The sequence below is a fragment of the Crotalus tigris genome, unplaced genomic scaffold, assembly GCF_016545835.1.
Source record: "Crotalus tigris isolate CLP2741 ecotype Arizona unplaced genomic scaffold, ASM1654583v1 scf7180000024294.198199, whole genome shotgun sequence".
Classification (NCBI taxonomy): domain Eukaryota; kingdom Metazoa; phylum Chordata; class Lepidosauria; order Squamata; family Viperidae; genus Crotalus; species Crotalus tigris.
This window is the reverse complement of record NW_024100467.1, coordinates 144490-162500: the sequence shown is the minus strand read 5'-3', so window position 1 is coordinate 162500 and position 18011 is coordinate 144490. Positions and strand designations below refer to the sequence as shown.

Genomic DNA, 18011 nt, shown 5'->3' with positions numbered 1-18011 from the left:
AATGGTAGCCAGGAGAAATGAAAGGGAAGAAAGAGAGAAAAAAGAAAAGAAAGAAAGGGAGGGAGGGAGGGAGGGAAGGGGGAGGAGGGGAGGGGAGGGGAAGGGAAGGGGGAAGGGAACCCTGGTGGGGTAGGGGCTGGCTGGACCTCCCCCCAAACAGACTCAGGCCTCCTGGACTCTCACGGGGAGGGGGGGGAGCTGGGGAGGGCAGCCCAGGGGTAAAGAAGCCCAGGGGTAGAGACCCCCAGAGGGACCCCCAGCAGACCCTCCTCCCCCTCACCTGCTCTGCCCACCTGGGGCAACCCAGGGGAGCCCCGTCCCAGAGCCAGCCCCTCCCCCAGGGCTCAAGCCCCTCCGGGCTGCCCCTTCACGCCTCCCTCTCTCCCCCCCCCCGTCCCCCGCCCCCCCCTTCCTCGTGCAGAGCGCCCCCTGCACTACAGCGAGAAGGTCCTGCCCATCATGCACAGCCTGGGGAAGGACAGCTACCTGGTGGTGAAGAAGCAGCTCTCCATGGAGAACATGCTGCTTTACCTGGGTAAGTCGGAGCCGCAGGGGGACGGCAGGGGCGGGGGGGGGGGGAGAGGACGGGTCTGAGGACCCTTTCTGGGAGGGTGGGGGGCTCGGGGACCACTCCCCCCCCCATCCAGCTGGGAAACTCACCCTGCTGCCTGGACAGAGGAGCAACTGGAGGTCCTTGGGGGGGGGGCGGCACTGGGTGAACAATTGCCAGGTCAGGGAAGGAAGGAAAGCAAAGGGAAAGGAGGGAGGGAGGATAGGAAGAGGAGAAAGTGGGAAAGAAAGGGAGGGAGGGAGGAAGAGAGTGGGAAGGAAGGAAGGAAAGGAGGGAGGGGGAGAGAGAGGGAAGGAAGGAAGGGAGGGAGGGAGGGAGGGAGGGTGGAAGGAAGGAAGAGAGAGTGGGAAGGGAGGGAAGGAGGAAGAGAGAGTGGGAAGGAAGGAAGGGAGGGAGGGAGGAACAGAATGGGAAGGAAGGAAGGAAAGGAGGAAAAGTAAGGAAGAGAGTGGGAAGGAAGGGAGGGAGGAAGAGAATGGGAAGGAAGGAAGGAAAAGAAGGGAGGAAGGGAATAGGAAGGAAGGAAAGGAGGGAGGGAGGGAGGGAGGGAGGAAGAGAAGAGTGGAAGGAAGGAAGGAAAAAAGGGAGGAAGAGAATGGGAAGGGAGGGAGGGAAAGAGGGAGGGAGGAAGAGAATGGGAAGGAAAGAAAGGAGGGAGGGAAAGAGGGAGGGAGGAAGAGTGTGGGAAGGAAGGAAGGAAGGACAGGGAGGGACGGGGAGATAGAAAGGGAAGGGAGGGAGGGAGGGAGGAAGAGAGAGTGGGAAGGAAGGAAGGAAGAAGGAAAAAAGGAGGGAGGCAGAAGGGAGGAAAGAGTAGGAAGGCGAAGACACCCCCCCCCCGCAGCCCTGACTGCCCCCTTGCCAGTGACTTGTATTGCTCCAATAGCAGCTGATGGCTTCCCTGGTGGGACAATGTGGAGTTAGGAAGCCACATCTGTCACCCTGGTGGAACCTCTGGGTACAGGAGCAGTCTACCTTGAAGCAGCAAATGATGCTAACCCTCATTGGGAGGCCTTGGGGCTCCCCCCCCCCGCTGCTCTCCCGCCTGGGGCGCTGGACTGCTGCCGGAAGACGCTCCGGGTGGCTGTGGCTCCCCCTCGGGTGGAGTGGGGAGGACGGGGAGGGGGGGTGTCTCACAGGACCCCCCAGCGGGCCCTCCTCCCCTGGTCTTCCCAAAGGCCTTTCAGAAGAGGCTCCCTTGGCTGCCTCTCCGGCCCTGCCTCCCCTCCCTCTGGGGGGGCGCCCCAAATGGCCCCCCCACACCCCTCTTCCTCCTCCCCCCAGCCAGCAAGGTGGGCGACAGCAAACACGGCTTGATGAAGTTCCGAGAGGAGAAGAACGTCCTCGGAGTGGGACTCAGCACCGGCTTCCATGACCGATACTTCATCCTCAACAACCACTCCCTCCGCCTCTACAAGGAGGTCCGGGTAGGTCCTCCGCCTCTGGATTGGAATTCGAATCCCTTCCTCGCCCTCGCTCTACTCCCCTCCCAGCTGGACTACTGCCGGGCGCTCTGTACGGGGCTGCCCTGGAAGAGTATCTATCTGGAAGCTCCCATTGGGTCAAGACTACAGCTCACGGTCGCCTGGTGATGGGCTCATCACCCAGCCAGCTTTCATGTCTAAGGCGGGACTAGAACTCACCGTCTCTTAGTGATTGGCTCAAACACCCCCAGCTGGCTTTCATGCCTAATGTGGGACTAGAACTCATGGTCTGCTGGCGATTGGCCCAAAGTCACCCAGCTGACTTTCAAGGCAGGACTAGAACTCACAGTCGCCTGGTAATTGGCCCAGAGTCACCCAGTTGGCTTGCATGGCTAAGGCGGGACTAGAACTCCCTGTCTCCTGGTGATTGGCCCAGAGTCACCCAGCTGGCTTTCATGCCTAAGGCGGGACTAGAACTCCCCGTCTCCTGGTGATTGGCCCAAAGTCACCCAGCCGCCTTTCATGCCTAAGGCGGGATGAGAAGTAGGCGGGGCCACTAGACCAAGCAGGCTCCCTCTGTCCGCCTTTAATGTCCACCTTGAATGGTGGATGTGGATTTTGACGCTTTCGGAGGTGGGATGTGGCGCCCCTCGTGGGGACCTGCGCTGGTCCGTGGGATGTGGGGAAGCCCTGCCCTTTTCCCCTGTTCACACCGTCCTTCTTCTCTCACCCAGAGCCATAAACCCGAGAAAGAATGGCTGGTCAAGAACCTGAAGATCTACCTGGGAATTAAGAAGAAGGTCCGTCCACCAACCTGGTAAGTGGAGCAGACGAGTCCCACTTAATGGTTGTCCCTTGCCAAGGGGGAACTACCCCAGCCCAGGTGGGCTTGCTCCCCTGCAAAGATGTCTCGGGAGACTCTCCGTCATCCCAATCACTGTGGCTGTGGTCCCAAAAGTGCTTTTTTCAAGAGTAAGCTAGATTTCCTGGCTTGTAATAATAATAATAGTAAAGTTGGAAGGGACCTTGGAGGTCATCTAGTCCAACCCCCTGCTCGGGCAGGAAACCCTACACCATTTCGGACAAATGGCTGTCCAGTCTCTTCTTAAAAACTTCCAGTGTTGGAACATTCACCGCTTCTGGAGGCAGGCTGTTCCACGGGTTAATTGTTCTCACTGTCAGGAAGTGTCTCCTTAGTTCTAGGTTGCTTCTCTCCTTGGTTGGTTTCCATCCGTTGCTTCCTGTCCTGCCTTCAGGTGCTTTGGAGAAGAGCTTGACTCCCTCTTCTTTGGGGCAGCCCCTGAGATAATGGAACGCTGCTATCCTGTCCCCCCTCATCCTTCTCTTTGTTAAACTAGACATCCCCAATTCCAGCCACTGTTCCTTATATGTTTTAGCCTCCAGTCCCCTAATCATCTTTGTCTTTGAAGACGTTTCGCTTCTCCTCCCCGAAGCTTCTTCGGCTCTGACTGTGCACGCCGGGGAAACGACACGACCACTTCACAAACGCACGGCGCCACAGAGGAGAACAAACCCATCAGGACTAGAGTCAGCGGTCCGTCCCTCTGCCTTTAAAAGACAAAAGCCACTTTATTTTTGAGGGCAGCAAAGTCCACATTTTGGACAGAGAGGACCGCTGGTTTGAAAGAGGGGTGCAAGAGGTCAAAATGGAGCAGACCTCCCTCAACAGAGGGGCGGGGGATACGACATCCTCTATCTCCAGTCTACAACACGGTCCTTTCAGCAGTCCCAAGGAGGCCCCACGCCCATTTGCACCACTCGGGTGACCCCGAGGACTCAGACGAACTTCCCAGTGGCCTCAACAACTCTCTAGACCAGTGGTTCTCAACCTTTTTAATGCCGTGACCCCCAACCGATCGTAAGTCGAGGACTACTCAACTGGTGCAGCACCGTTTGCAGAATGGGACTTTTGGCGGGCTCAGCAGGGCAGAGACAGCCTGGACAATTCCTATTGGCTTTTGAAAGCCAATAGAATTAGACTCTATTCAAGAGAGTCTATTCTATTGGCTTTCAAAAGCCAATAGAATAAAAGGGAGTAGCACAGCTAAGGAAAAGGGGGAAAAAATGGCGGACTGCGTTGTTTGGCGACCCCCGTGAAATGGTCCTTCGACCCCAAATGGGGTCCCGACCCACAGGCTGAGAACCGCTGGTCTAGAAAGGTGCAAACGACCAGCGGTCTGCAAGGAATATAAATATAAATGACATCCTCTATCTCCAGTCTACAACACGGTCTTTTCAGCAGTCCCAAGAAGGCTCCACGCCCATTTGCACCACTCAGGTGACCCTGAGGACACAGGTGAAGCTCCCAGTGGCCTCAACGACCCTCTAAAAGGGTGCAAACGACCAGCGGTCTGCAAGGAGTATAAATCCTTCCGTTTCCCACCCTCCAGTCAGAACCTGAAGAAGCTTCTTTGGAGGAGAAGCAAAACCTCTTCAAAGAAAAACAAGTCAGTCCAGTTCCTTCTTTTTTTTTTTTTTATTTTTTTTTAACTCAACCCATCCACCCCCCACCCCCCTTCCCCCACCCCGACTTCCCAGAGCAAAATACAGGATTATGCAAACATATTAAACACAATCTATTTAAGTTTACTAATTATACAATGAACAAAATCATAAAAAAAACCCTTAACCCTCTTCAAACTTTAACGTCGTAAGTTTATAAACAAAATCATGACTCACAAAATAAGTAAAACTTCGAAATTCCCTATTTCTTCTGAACATCTTCTATCCATACGTTAAGATATCTCTCTCTTGTGAGTGGTCCTTTAAAGAAGCAGAAATTTTAGCCATTTCTGCTAAATCAGAAACCTTGGATGCAGTTCCTTCTTGGGGAAAAAAAAAAAAAGCACTTTTGGGATTCCCTACCACAGGGGTCCCCAACCCCGGGCTGTGGACCAGCACCGGTCCACGGCACGTCGGAAATCAGTCCACGCTAACAAGCGAAGCCCCATCCGCGGGATGCAGGCAGCACGTGAAACCAGGCCCCCTCTGGGTCCACGGAAAAGCCCCTCTCCACGGAACCGGTGGTCCCTGGTGCCCCCCCCCCGCGGTGGGGGGGGCGCTGCCCTACAAGGGGCGTTTGTAGGCCAAGATCTTCAACAGCCCTGCATGGCCAGGGAGATAAGGCAGCCATTCCTGCTTCGGGCCAGCAGGGGGCAGCCTTGCCCCATGGAACAGGTCTCATTCAGCTCCTGGCCCACCAGCCAAAGGAGGAGGGGGGGGGGCTAAAGGTGTAAAATATCCTTTTGACAGTGCCCAGGATGAGCCAATGAAGAGAGGGGGGGGGCTGCAGAAGACCCGGAAGGGCATTTTGAAATGCGGGGGGGGGGGAAGGGAATCGCCCCCCCTTGTGGGGTTGGATGTGGGGCTGACCCCCCCCCCCAAAGTGCACTGGGATGGGCTGCCCGGCACCAAACCCAGGGCCTTAATCCTGGGAACCAACCTCCCCCCCCCCCCGGTCTCCATCCTCCCTCCCCCCCAGAGCCTGTGGAAGGATGTCTGATCAGTGTAAAATTCGAATCTTAGGCTCACTCCAATTTGGGGGGGTTTGCACCGTCTGGGCAAACTTCCTGCTGCAGTTGGGGGACTGCATAGAAGCCCTCTCTTTCCCCCCCCCTCTTCCCAACGTCTTCAACCTGTTGCATGAAAGACCCCCTTGCAACGATTGAGATTCTCCGCGTCCTGCTTTGTCCCAAAAATGTTTTTCCCAGGAAGCAACTGGACTTTCTTGTTTATCTTTGAAGATATTTTGCTTCCTATCCCAGAAGCTTCCTCGGCTCTTAATAGATGGTGGGGTAATGGAAGGATTTATACTCCTGGCAGAAAAATGGGTCATTTGCCTACTTTTAGAGCAGGGGTGTCAAGCTCAATTTCATTGAGGGCCGCATCAGCATTGCGGTTGCCCTCGGGGGGGGGACGGGTGAGTGCGGCCAACTGGATGGGCGTGGATGGAGTGGGTGTGGCCTACTGAATGGGCGTGGCCAGCTCTACATCGTTCGCGTCAAGGGTGCCTGTGGGGGCCTGGGCAAGAGTGGGGCAGATCTGGGGGTCTCTGGCAGAAGGGGGTGGGACCGGGGCAAGCGCCAAGGCATGGTCCATTTCTTCATTCCCCACAAAGGGGGACACCTCCCCAGCGTGCACCCAGGGGGTGGGACCGACGCGGCAGGGGCTGGTTCCTCGCTGTTTCCAGACGGCCTTGTGGAGCTAAGCCCGAATGCGTTTCAGCATAGATGGCCGCCACAAAATTGTACATTGGCTCCCGGACGGCCTCAGCCAGGGCCAAGGCAGTGGGGGCCGTTCCCTCACTGTTTCCAGGATGGCTTCACGGGCCATGTGAAACCACTTCGCGGGCCGCCTCTGGCCCCCGAGCCTTGGGTTTGATATGTCTGTTTTAGAGAGTCATTGAGGCCACTTGGAGGTTGACCTGTATCCTCGGGGTCAGCTGAGTGGTGCAAATGGGTGTGGGCCCACCTTGCTGAAAGGGCCGTGTTGTAGACTGGAGATGGATGATATCGTTTACGTTTCTATTCCTTGTAGACAGCTGGTCATTTGCATCCTTTTAGCCAGTCGTTGAGGCCACCTGTTTTTTCTGCAGGATGCTTTCTTTCCTGGTGTCCCTTGACTGTCAAACACAGGTGCAGGCTGTTGGGGGGGGGGTGAGTCTGTATTGTCTGCATCTCCAGCTGAAGTGCAAATGGACACAGACAAATCTCCAAGTGGCCTCAACGACCCTCTCAAAGAAGGCAAATGACCAACTGTCTGCAAGGAGTATAAATCCTTCCGTTCCCCACCATCTATTAAGAGCTGAAGTAGCTTTTTGGAATCCTTACCTGCCCCGTGTGCCAGTTGCTGCCGAAGGGGGAAGCGTGAAGCTGTGGGGGTGGGGGAGAAGTGGAGCCAGGGTGGGCTTTTGTGCACACACCCACACAACCTCACAAGGTCCCTTTGCTTCTCTTTCCCAGCTGGGGCTTCACCGTCTTCTTTGAGAATGAAAAGATGGAGAAGCAGCAGTGGTAAGGGGACCGGGACTGGAAGCTGGAGGGAGGAGGGGGGGGTTGGTTTGATGCTTATCCTGCCCTAAAGCTAAAAGGCCGGGGGGGGGGCTGAAAACTAGTGGGGGGTTCAACCCCCACCACGGCATCCATTCCAATATTTTATTTCCTCTGACCAATCACGTTCAGTTCTTGGAGAGTTTCTGGACAAAATCTTGCCGTTTCATGGCAAGGTGTTTCAGAAGGGACAGCCGTTGCTTCCTTCCCAGGGCTGTGAAAGAGTGGCTGGCTCAGGGTCACCCAGCCAGCTTAAGACAGGACTAGAATTCTCCACGTCTCCCGGTGATCAGTCCAGAGTCACCCAGCTGGCTTTCATGCTTAAGGTGGGACTAGAACTCACTGTCTCTTGGTGATTGGCCCAAAGTCACCCAACTGTCTTTCATCCCTAAGGCGGGACTAGAACTCACCGTCTCTTGGTGATTGGCCCAGAGTCACCCAACTGGCTTTCATGCCTAAGGCGGGACTAGAACTCACCGTCTCCTGGTGATTGGCCCAAAGTCACCCAACTGGCTTTCATCCCTAAGGCGGGACTAGAACTCACCGTCTCCTGGTGATTGGCCCAAAGTCACCCAACTGGCTTTCATGCCTAAGGCGGGACTAGAACTCACAGCCTCCTGGCGATTGGCCCAGTGTCACCCAACTGGCTTTCATCCCTAAGGCGGGACTAGAACTCACCCTCTCCTGGTGATTGGCCCAAAGTCACCCAACTAGCTTTCATGCCTAAGGCGGGACTAGAACTCCCCGTTTCCTGGTGATTGGCCCAAAGTCACCCAGCCGGCTTTCATGCCTAAGGCAGGACTAGAACTCACCGCCTCCTGGCCATTGGCCCAGAGTCACCCAACTGGCTTTCATCCCTAAGGCGGGACTAGAACTCACCGTTTCCTGGTGATTGGCCCAAAGTCACCCAACTGGCTTTCATGCCTAAGGCGGGGCTAGAACTCACCGTCTCCTGGTGATTGGATCAAAGTCACCCAACTGGCTTTCATGCGTAAGGCGGGACTAGAACTCACTGTCTCCTGGTGATTGGCCCAAAGTCACCCAACTGGCTTTCATCCTTAAGGCGGGACTAGAACTCACTGTCTCCTGGTGATTGGCCCAAAGTCACCCAACTGGCTTTCATGCGTAAGGTGGGACTAGAACTCACCGCCGCCTGGCGATTGGCCCAGAGTCTCCCAGCCTGTCTCAATCAATGACGCTGGGTACCTTATAATTCCCACAATAGAAAAGCAACGAAGACAATAAAAAGCATTTTTAAAATGCGAAAAATGTGCAAAATAAATCTGCACAGCAGCCAAGATAGTTCGTTAACAGGACGGATAGTCCTCAACTTAAAACAATTTGCTTAGGGACCGTTTGAAATTATAATGGTGCTGGAAAAATGTGGCTATTTTTTACGACGGTGGCAGCCTCCCCGCGGTCACGTGATCCAAATTCCGACGCTTGGCAACCGACTCGCAGTTACGACGCTTTGTGACGTCCCGGGGGTCCCGTGATCCCCTTCTGCGAACTTTTCCCAAGCGAAGTCAGGGGGGGGGGGAATCCAGATCCACTTAACGACCGTCTTACTAATTTAACAAGTGCAGCGATTCCCTGAACAACGGTGGCAAGAAAAGCTGTAAAATGGGGGCAAAACTCACGACAGCTGTCTCGCTTAGCCACAGAAATTTGGGGCTCCTTCGGGGTCGTAAGTTGAGGACTACCTGTATTAGCAAGAAATGGGGGGGGGCTTTGCCCCTTCAGCCCCCCCCCTCCCCGCCCAGGCTCAAGAGCCCAGCCAGGTTTTTAAAATCTTGCAAAAAAAGGCCAGCCAGCTCGGGGTGGATGTTGCACAGAACAGGGGCCGCTGCGGAAAAGGCCCTGCACTGGCCTCTCTTCTGTGGGGCAGGATTGGGGGGGGGTTCTGGGGGTGTTCAATTCTCCTTTGCACTGTTCTCACCCCCCCTCCCCTGCCCGGGCCGGTACCTTTGCTGTGACACCCAGATGGAGATGCGGACGTGGTTTGCTAACTTCCTCTCCATGCAGGTAAGTTTAAGGCAGCCTCCACCTGGGGGGGGGAAGATAGGTATTCTGGGGGGGGTCTCCTTCCTCGTTTTTTCATGCCTGCATCCTGGGAGGGAGCATGTGATCTCTCCCCCCCCCACTGCACCTGGCTGCAAGCCTGGGACCCCCAGTGAAGAGAAGCCGTAGGCTCCCTTTGGTTGAACGTAGAATCCTAGGGTGTGGAGGAACCCTGGAGGTTGTCTAGTCCAACCCCCCGCCCGAGCAGGAAACCCTGGTGAGGCCAGGGGCCTCTTCGCACAACCCCTTGTGCTGCCAAGTGTGTTGCACGCTCGTGAGCAGGAAGCCTTGCAAGTGCAGAGGTCCGTCTGCCAGCTTCTGCTTCCCGGGGATTCTGGTCTGCTTGTTGCGGCTTCAGGGCCATGAGGACTAAGAACTTGGTCCCTCTGGGCCCCGCAGAGCGGGTTCCTGGCTGAGCCTGGCTTTGCTGAAGGGTGTGAGGCGGGACACAGATGGAGGGGTCTGGCGGCTGGTGCCCTCCGTGGATGATGCTTCCCAGAAGACGGATGCGGGGGTCTTAATCTCTCTGTTTCTTCCTCCCACCCCACCACCCCAGCACGGAGGCAACGTCTGGCCCTCGGAGTCCTCCAAGATCCGGACGCCTCAGACGCAACCGGACTCTCGGCTGGGCAACGTCTCCCTGATTCCCCTGCGAGGCAGCGAGAACGAGATGCGGAACAGTGTGGCGGCTTTGGTGGCTGATCCCTTGACGGTGGGCCCGATCCCTTCCCTTCCCTTCCCTGATTCTTTCTTTCTTTCTTTCTTTCTTTCTTTCTTTCTTTCTTTCTTTCTTTCTTTCTTTCTTTCTCTTTTTCTTCCTCCCTCCCTCCCTCTTACTTTCTCTTCCTTCCTTCCTTGCTTGCTTGCTTCCTTCCCTCCCTCTCTCCCTCCCTCCCTCCCTTCCTTCTTTTTGTCTTCCTTCCTTCTTTCTTTCTCCTTCCTTCCTTCCTTCCTTCCTTCCTTCCTTCCTTCCTTTTGTCTTCTTTCTTTCTTTCTTTCTTTCTTTCTTTCTTTCCTTCCTTCCCTTTGTCTTCTTTCTTTCTCTCTCTCTCTCTCTCTCTCTTTCTTTCTCTTTTTCTTCCTTCCTCCCTCCCTGTCTTACTTTCTCTTCCTTCCTTCCTTCCTTGCTTGCTTCCCTCCCTCCCTCTCTCCCTCCCTCCCTCCCTTCCTTCCTTCCTTTTGTCTTCCTTCTTTCTTTCTCCTTCCTTCCTTCCTTCCTTCCTTCCTTTTGTCTTCTTTCTTTCTTTCTTTCCTTCCTTCCTTCCCTCCTTCCTTCCTTCCCTTTGTCTTCTTTCTTTCTTTCTTTCTTTCTTTCTTTCTTTCTTTCTTTCTTTTTCCTCCCTCCCTCTCTCTTACTTTCTCTTCCTTCCTTGCTTCCCTTCCTTCCTTCCTTCCTTTTGTCTTCCTTCCTTCTTTCTTTCTCCTTCCTTCCCTCCTTTTGTCTTCCTTCCTTCCTTCCTTCCTTCCTTCCTTCCTTCCTTCCTTCCTTCCTTCCTTCCTTCCTTCCTTCCTTCCTTCCTTCTCTCCTTTTTTTTTGTTTTCTCTTTCTCGTCTCTTTTTATCTATAACCCACTTCCTTCCTCCCGCCCTCCTATTCCTCCCCCTCCTGTCCCTCCCCTTGCCCCTTCCCCTCCCCCTGGCTGGTTGAGGATCTCTGAAGACCCCCACCCCACCCTGTGTCTTCTGACCTTGCCTCCTTTTCCCTCTAGCTCCTTCGGGATGTGTGAATCCGGCAGACACGCACCAGGTAAATGAAAAGCCCATCCTGCAGTGGTCAGGGTGGATGGCCCTCTGGCTGGAGGCGGGGGGGGGGGTGACGTTTGGGAGCCCCCCACTTTGTCCCCTGGGCTTTGCGGAAATTCTGGCCACCTGCGGATGCTGCCCCCCCCAATTCTTCCCCTCCCCAACTCTCTCTTTCCTTCCTTCGCAGGTCGGACAAGCACAGCGAACGGCGGTCCAGCAACCGGAGGGGGGGCAAGCGGGGAGGGGAGGGAGGGGTGCCCAGTTTCCAAGACAGACCCTTTGGGGGTCCCCGGAAGACCGAAAGCAGCAGGAACGACACCTCCAAACGGATGCGGGGGGGGGGAGGATTCTCACAAGCCTGGATCTGAAGCCGGTCCTCAACGCCCACCTGGTTCATTTCTGTGCCAGGAACAAGACGTGCCCCCCCCACCCCAATGCAGCCTGGTGGGCTTCCTGGGGTCTTTGCCTACCCCTCAAAGCCCCCCCCCCCAAGACCTTCCCTGCTCTGATGGGCGATCGGGGCAAAGGACACTACGTGGTGTAGTCTGGGTTTTACCAGGCCCCGGAACGTTTGCTGGAGACACGGATCTTCGGGGTGCAAGGAGACCCCCCTCCCGTCCTCCCCCAGCAGACCAAGCTGGGTGGGGTGTTTGGGGGTGACTGGGAAGGGACCTGCTGTCCACCCCAAACATTTCAGCTCCTGTCCCTTTCTCTGAACCCCTGCAACCGTGGGGCGCCGAGCGCAGAAGAGGGAAGCCGCATCCATCAAGGTGACTGGCTTTGACCAGCTGTTCTTCCCTCCCATTTGGGGGGGGTCCCCAATTCTGCCTCCCCCCTCTCTTCTACAGACTCTGGGGGGGGGGTCTCTCACCTGGAAGAAGGAAAGACAGACAGCAACGGCTTGGCAGAAGCCCAGCAGGGGCAGGGGGCTACCGAGACTGCGGCTGGCAGGATAGGGGGGGACTTCTCTCTCCCCCCCCCCCATGGACAGGGACGGAAAGCCCAGCTGTGCATGGGCGCTGTGAAAAAGGGACGGGCGCCGTTCGTTTCCAGCTGATGTATTTTTTTTTTGTCTTTTTGTAATCAGAATAAAGTTCTCAGAAGAAATTGGAGTGGATGGGGAAGGGGCTTGTAAGGGGTTGGTGGAGGGCTACTGCCCTGTATTGGTGGGGGGGGGCTCCTCCGTGGCTGTAGTCTAGACCACGTTTTTTTCAAAGTTGGCAACCTGAAGGTGGGTGGAGCTGCTAGAACAGTGGCGGCGAACCTATGGCACGCGTGCCAGAGGTGGCACTCGGAGCCTTCTCTGTGGGCACGCGCGCCGTCCCCCCACCCCGCCTCCTCCACGGCCCCCTCCTCACCAACAGCCCCCTGGAGGAGAGTCACCAGCGCAGCCAAGGACATGGTAGCCGGGCAGCAGAGACAACACTGCCCTTGTGCCACATTGCGCCCAGATGATGCTGTGGTGCATGGGTGGAGTGCATGGCCGCCATGATGCTGCTGGGTGATCTGTGGTGGGCCGTGAAGGTGGTGGGTGGCCCAGTGGGCACAGCGGAGCAGGGACAGGGGTGGGGGGCAGTTTTGGGGCACTTGGTCTCTAAAAGGTTCGCCATCACTGTCCTAGAATGCCCCTGCCAGCATGGGGGAACTTCAGTTCCCAGAATTTCGCAGCTAGCAAAGGTGGACTACAATTCCCAGGATTTCCCAGCCTAGCAAGGCTGGACTACGATTCCCAAGATTCCCCAGTTAGCTAGGGTGGACGTCAATCCCCAGGATTCCCTAGCTAACAAGGCACTTCCAACTCCCAGAATTCTGCAGCCAGCATGGGGGGACGACTCCATCTCCCAGAATCCCTCAACGTCTTCAACTTCGTCTCCCAGAATTCCTCAGCCAGCATGGGAGAACTTCAATTCCTCAAATTCCCCACTCAGCAAGGGGGAACGTCAACTCCCAGAATTCCCCAGCTAGCAAGGGTGGACTACAACTCCCAGAATTCCCCAGCTAGCAAGGCTGGACTACAATTCCCAGGATTCCTCAGCCAGCATGGGGGAACTTCAATTCCCCACCCAGCAAGGGAAAACTTCACCTCCCAGAATTCCCCAGCTAGCAAGGCTGGACTACAATTCCCAGAATTCCCTAGCTAACCAGGAGGAAATTCAACTCCCAGAATTGTGCAGCCAGCATAGAGGAGGGACTTCATCTCCCAGAATTTTCAACTTCATCTTGCAGAATTCCTCAGGCAGCAATTTTGGAGTTGGAAGTCCACCCATCTTAAACATGCTAAGTTTGGAAAACACCGCCCTGGATCCTGGATAACCGTGTTAACTAATAGCAGCGTTCCGATATCTCAGGGGCTGCCCCAAAGAAGAGGGAGTCAAGCTATTCTCCAAAGCGCCTGAAGGCAGGAGAAGAAGCAACGGAGGGTAGCTCGCCAAGGAGAGAAGCAACCTAGAACTAAGGAGAAATTGGGGGTTGGACTAGATGACCTCCAAGGTCATTTCCAACTTTATTATTATGTGTAAGTTGAGGACTCTATACTACAGTTCCCATCCATGTTATTTACGACAAGTTTGGCCTGGTGCCAGCCAGGTACTTTTCTGCTGCTTCCTGGCGCGTTTCCCCTTTGATCCCGGGTTCTCATGGGAACCATTGTTTCTTTCAAGAGCCACCATTTGTGGTTAGATTAGCCATCTTCATCCTGGCTCTTTCCCCCCCCCCCACCCGTTGCCAAGGGGTGTTTCATCCTTGATCCCTTTTTCCACTCGTCCCTTCCAGGAAATATTCGGTGGAAAGAATAGAGGAAACAAAGAGAATCAATCTGTTTTCTTTCTCCCAAAAGAAAACGGGGTAATAATCGGATCACAAAAAAAAACAGCTGACAATCTCTCCTGAGCGCACAACACAGACCGACGCTCCCAAGGTAGCGAGAGGCAGATTCCAGAGAATATTAAACAAGAAATAGCAATTTGCCCACGCAGCGTACAATGAAGAGAAGCAGGTTGAACATGGAATCCCAGGACAGGGCGGGACCCTGGAGGTCTTCTAGTCCAACCCCTGCCCAAGCGGGAAAACCCTGCGCCATTCCAGACAATCTGGTGGTCCAATTTCTTCTTAAAAACCAAGAAACCCAAGTGGGGGGACAGCCAAAGGGGAGAGGGGAGCCCCTGCTTTGCCTTCTGGTGACCCCCCCCCATTCCAGTCCGGGTGATCAGAGACTCTTATCCGCAGCAATCAGGCAAAATTTAAAACTTGTTCCCAGCTTGGTGTGCAAAGATCCAGAAGTGATCTAGAAGGGAGCTATGCGTGATGCAGGCTGAGTTCTGAAATAGACTAGAATAGACTAGAATAGAATAGAATAGAATAGAATAGAATAGAATAGAATAGAGAATATGGAATAGAATAGAGAATAGAATAGAATAGAATATAGAATAGAATAGAATGGAATATGGAATAGAATAGAATAGAGAATAGAATAGAATAGAATACATAATATAGAATAGAATAGAATATGGAATAGAATATGGAATAGAATAGAATAGAATACATAATATAGAATAGAATAGAACAGAATAGAATAGAATATAGAATAGAATAGAATAGAGAATATGGAATAGAATATGGAATAGAATAGAATAGAATAGAATAGAATAGAATGGAGCTGGAAGGGACCTTGGAGGTCTTCTAGTCCAGCCCCCTGCTCAAGCAGGAGAACCTATACCATCTCAGACAAGTGACTGTCCAGCCTCTTCTTAAAAATCTCCAGTGATGGAGCGCCCATGATTTCTGGTGGCAAGCTGTTCCACTGGTTAATTGTCCTCCCTGTTAGAAAGTTTCTCCTTAATTCCAGGTTGCTTCTCTCTTTGGTTAGTTTCCAACCCTTGTTTCTCGTCCTGCCCTCTGGTGCTTTGGAGAAGAGTTTGACCCCCCCTCTTCTTCTTCTTTTGCTCCAGAGGTGCCCCTTCCTCTCACAGCCCCCCCCCAAGGGTCTCGTAGGCTTTGAGGAGAAGCAACTTTCTCCAACATGGTTTTATCTCAACGTGGCTTGGAAGAAATCCAGAGAAGCTGCCTTCGCTAATGCAAAGATTGCCTCCGCATTAATGGAAGGGATGCTTTGTGTCTTCGTTGTGGGTCCCTTGGCAAGCAGACCCCCCCATTAGCAGGAGGGCAGAGGCTGGAGGGGGGGCATTGAATTGAATGTCCCCCCCCATTAAGACAGGCAACCCAGCAGCGGGAGGGGGAAGCCTTTTAGAAAAGCAAGAAACCAATTTCAAGAGAGATGCAACCTGGAACTAAGGAGACGTTTCCCAACAGCGAGGATAATTACAGAGAGTCCTCAACTTACGACCGCAACTGAGTCCAAAAACTCCGTCGTTAAGCCAGACAGTTCTTAAGTGAGCTGTGCCCCCATTTTACGACCTTTTTTTTTGCCCTCGTCATACAGCAGATCGCCGCCGTTCTTAAGTTAGCGCATCTGGCTTCTCCCTTGACGTCGAGGGTCAGGCGGTCGCAAAAGCGGATCGGGGGAAACTGCGGCCGTCATAAATAGGAACTGAAGGTCCGAATTTTGATCGGGAGGCCCCCCCAAGGAGGCTGCGACGGTCACCAGTGTGAAAAATGGTCACGGCGCTTTTTTTTGCCCAGGGCTGTTGTCGTTCCGAGTGGTCGCTAAACAAATTGTTGTAAGTTGAGGACTCTCTGGGATCCGTGGGATGGCTTTTGTCGCCGGAGGTTTTCAAGAAGAAACTGCCCAGTCATTTCCCAACCGTGAGAACAATAAACCAGCGGAACGACTTGCCACCAGAAGTTGTGGGTGCTCCAACACTGGGCAGTCATCGGTCTTGGGTGATATAGGGTCTGCTGCCTGAGCAGGGGGTTGGACTAGAGGACCTCCAAGGTCCCTTCTGACTCTGTTATTCTGCAAGGGTCTCCTGCCTGAGCAGGGGGTTGGACTAGAGGACCTCCAAGGTCCCTTCCAATTCTGTTATTCCGATTGACTGATTTACTGATCGTTGTGCATGGGTTTCCTTCCTCCAGTTGCGGGAAACACATGAAGCTAGAATTTGGCTTCATTGGCTGTTGCCTTCACACACACACACACACATGCACACACACACACACACACACACACACACACACCCCCCCCTTTTCCTTCTCTCTTGTTTTCCTACCCCTAATTCCCAAGCTCTGCCCATAAAGCCTTGACATTTGAGAAACCCCAATGCCTCGCTTTTAATGCCAGCCAGCCTGATATTTACCCAGCCAGCTGGTCCTCGACTCCTCCGAGAAGGAGATGCCCCCGGCTGACTGGGTGCGTTATTTGTGGAGATCCAAAGCCACAAGGGCAGGCTGAGCGGTGCAGAAGAAAAAGCTGGTGGGGGGGGCCTAGCCTGGAAAGGGGCCTTGGTATCCACCGGGAGGGCTGGGTGCCCAGTGGGGAGAAGGGGGCGCAGTCAGAGATGGGCAGGTGGGCATCAATGCAAGCTGGACCAAGGATGCAGGTGTGCATTGTTAGAGCCAATCTGTGCAGAAATGGGGGCCAAAATTGGCTGCAGTACTCCAGGTGTGGCCTCACTAGTGCTTTATAAAGCAGTACTACTACTACTACTACTACTACTACCTCCACCAATAATAGTAATAATAATAATAATAAAGCTGGAAGGGACCTTGGAGGTCATCAAGTCCAACCCCCTGCTCAGGCAGGAAACCCTACACCAGTGGTTCTCCACCGGTGGGTCGGGACCCCATTTGGGGTCGAACGACCATTTCACGGGGGTCGCCAAACAATGCAGTCCGCCATTTTTTCCCCCTTTTCCTTAGTTGTGCTCCTCCCTTTTATTCTATTGGCTTTTGAAAGCCAATAGAATAGACTCTCTTGAATAGAGTCTAATTCTATTGGCTTTCAAAAGCCAATAGGAATTGTCCAGCTGTCTCTGCCCTGCTGAGCCCGCCAAAAGTCCCATTCTGCAAACGGTGCTGCACCAGTTGAGTAGTCCTCGACTTACGACCGGTTGAGTAGTCCTCGACTTACGACCGGTTGGGGGTCGCAGCATTAAAAAGGTTGAGAACCACTGCCCTACACCATTTCAGACAAATGGCCGTCCAGTCTCTTCTTAAAAACTCCCAGTGTTGGAGCATTCACCGCTTCTGGAGGCAGGTGGTTCCGCAGGTTAATTGTTCTAACTGTCTGGAAGTTTCTCCTTAGCTCCAGGCTGCTTCTCTCCTTGGTTAGTTTCCACCCGTTGCTTCTTGTCCTGCCTTCAGCCGCCTTGGAGAATAGCTTGACTCCCTCTTCTTTGGGGCAGCCCCTGAGATATTGGAACACTGCTATCTGTTTCTACAACCCAGGATTGTGTTAGCTTTTTTGGCTGCTGCTGCACACGGCTGGCTCACGGTCAAGCTGTAGTGGAAAACCACAATACTTACATCAGAAGACAAGACCACAAAGGGCTGGAGAAAACAGGCTTTATTTGTGCACAATGGTTCAGAGCATTCACATGACAAATTCTGAACCCTGAGCTATTCTCAGGGGTTATTTCTTATAGCATTCACCACCCACGCCTTAGCCATAGGGTGGCTCTTATCTACCTTTGACACACTAAAACAGAGAAGTTTATATCTTGAAGCTACATAAGTAAAAGGAGAAGTTCACACAAACGGTTGTCTTACCACACCTTTCTGCACGGGTGCTATCTTACAACATCTGTGACTTTTAGTTGACACTGACACTTCTTGTAAAATGGTTTCTACATAGCATGAGCACATCTCTATAATTACGACACACAGGTTATATGATTTAGGTTACATTGCACAGCCAAACTTAATATCATCTATTAACTATTATCAGCAACAAGCATTCCTATTAAGATATATTGAACTTTCTGCCCACCTCAAAGCGATCGTCCACTAGGACTCCAACGTCCCTCTTGCAGTTGCTTCTTTTTGAGCCGGGTCTCGCCCCATCTGTCCTTGTGTCTTTGATTTTTCCTGCCTAAGTGTTTTAAAACTTTCCTGTTCTCCACACTGAAACTCATTTTGTTGGATAGGGCCCCTTGTTCGAGTCTGTCCAGATCTTTTTGGATCTTGAGTTTGTCTTTTGGGGGGTTGGCTACTCCTGCCAGTTTGATGTCATCTGCAAATTGGACGAGT

General features: G+C 53.6%; 1 protein-coding gene across 1 annotated transcript in view; it reads left to right on the top strand.

The window, feature by feature from the left end:
- Positions 1-11975, top strand: part of LOC120299444 (arf-GAP with Rho-GAP domain, ANK repeat and PH domain-containing protein 1-like) — a gene marked incomplete at its 5' end in the record, with an annotated part of 47067 nt that extends 35092 nt beyond the window's left edge. The window contains 8 exons of the mRNA XM_039324291.1: positions 422-535; positions 1856-1998; positions 2730-2812; positions 6978-7027; positions 9025-9089; positions 9682-9837; positions 10835-10872; positions 11056-11975. Of these exons, the coding sequence (XP_039180225.1) occupies positions 422-535; positions 1856-1998; positions 2730-2812; positions 6978-7027; positions 9025-9089; positions 9682-9837; positions 10835-10852 (629 nt within the window). The remainder of the gene's footprint in view (positions 1-421; positions 536-1855; positions 1999-2729; positions 2813-6977; positions 7028-9024; positions 9090-9681; positions 9838-10834; positions 10873-11055) is intronic.
- Between the last annotated feature and the right edge of the window lie 6036 nt (positions 11976-18011).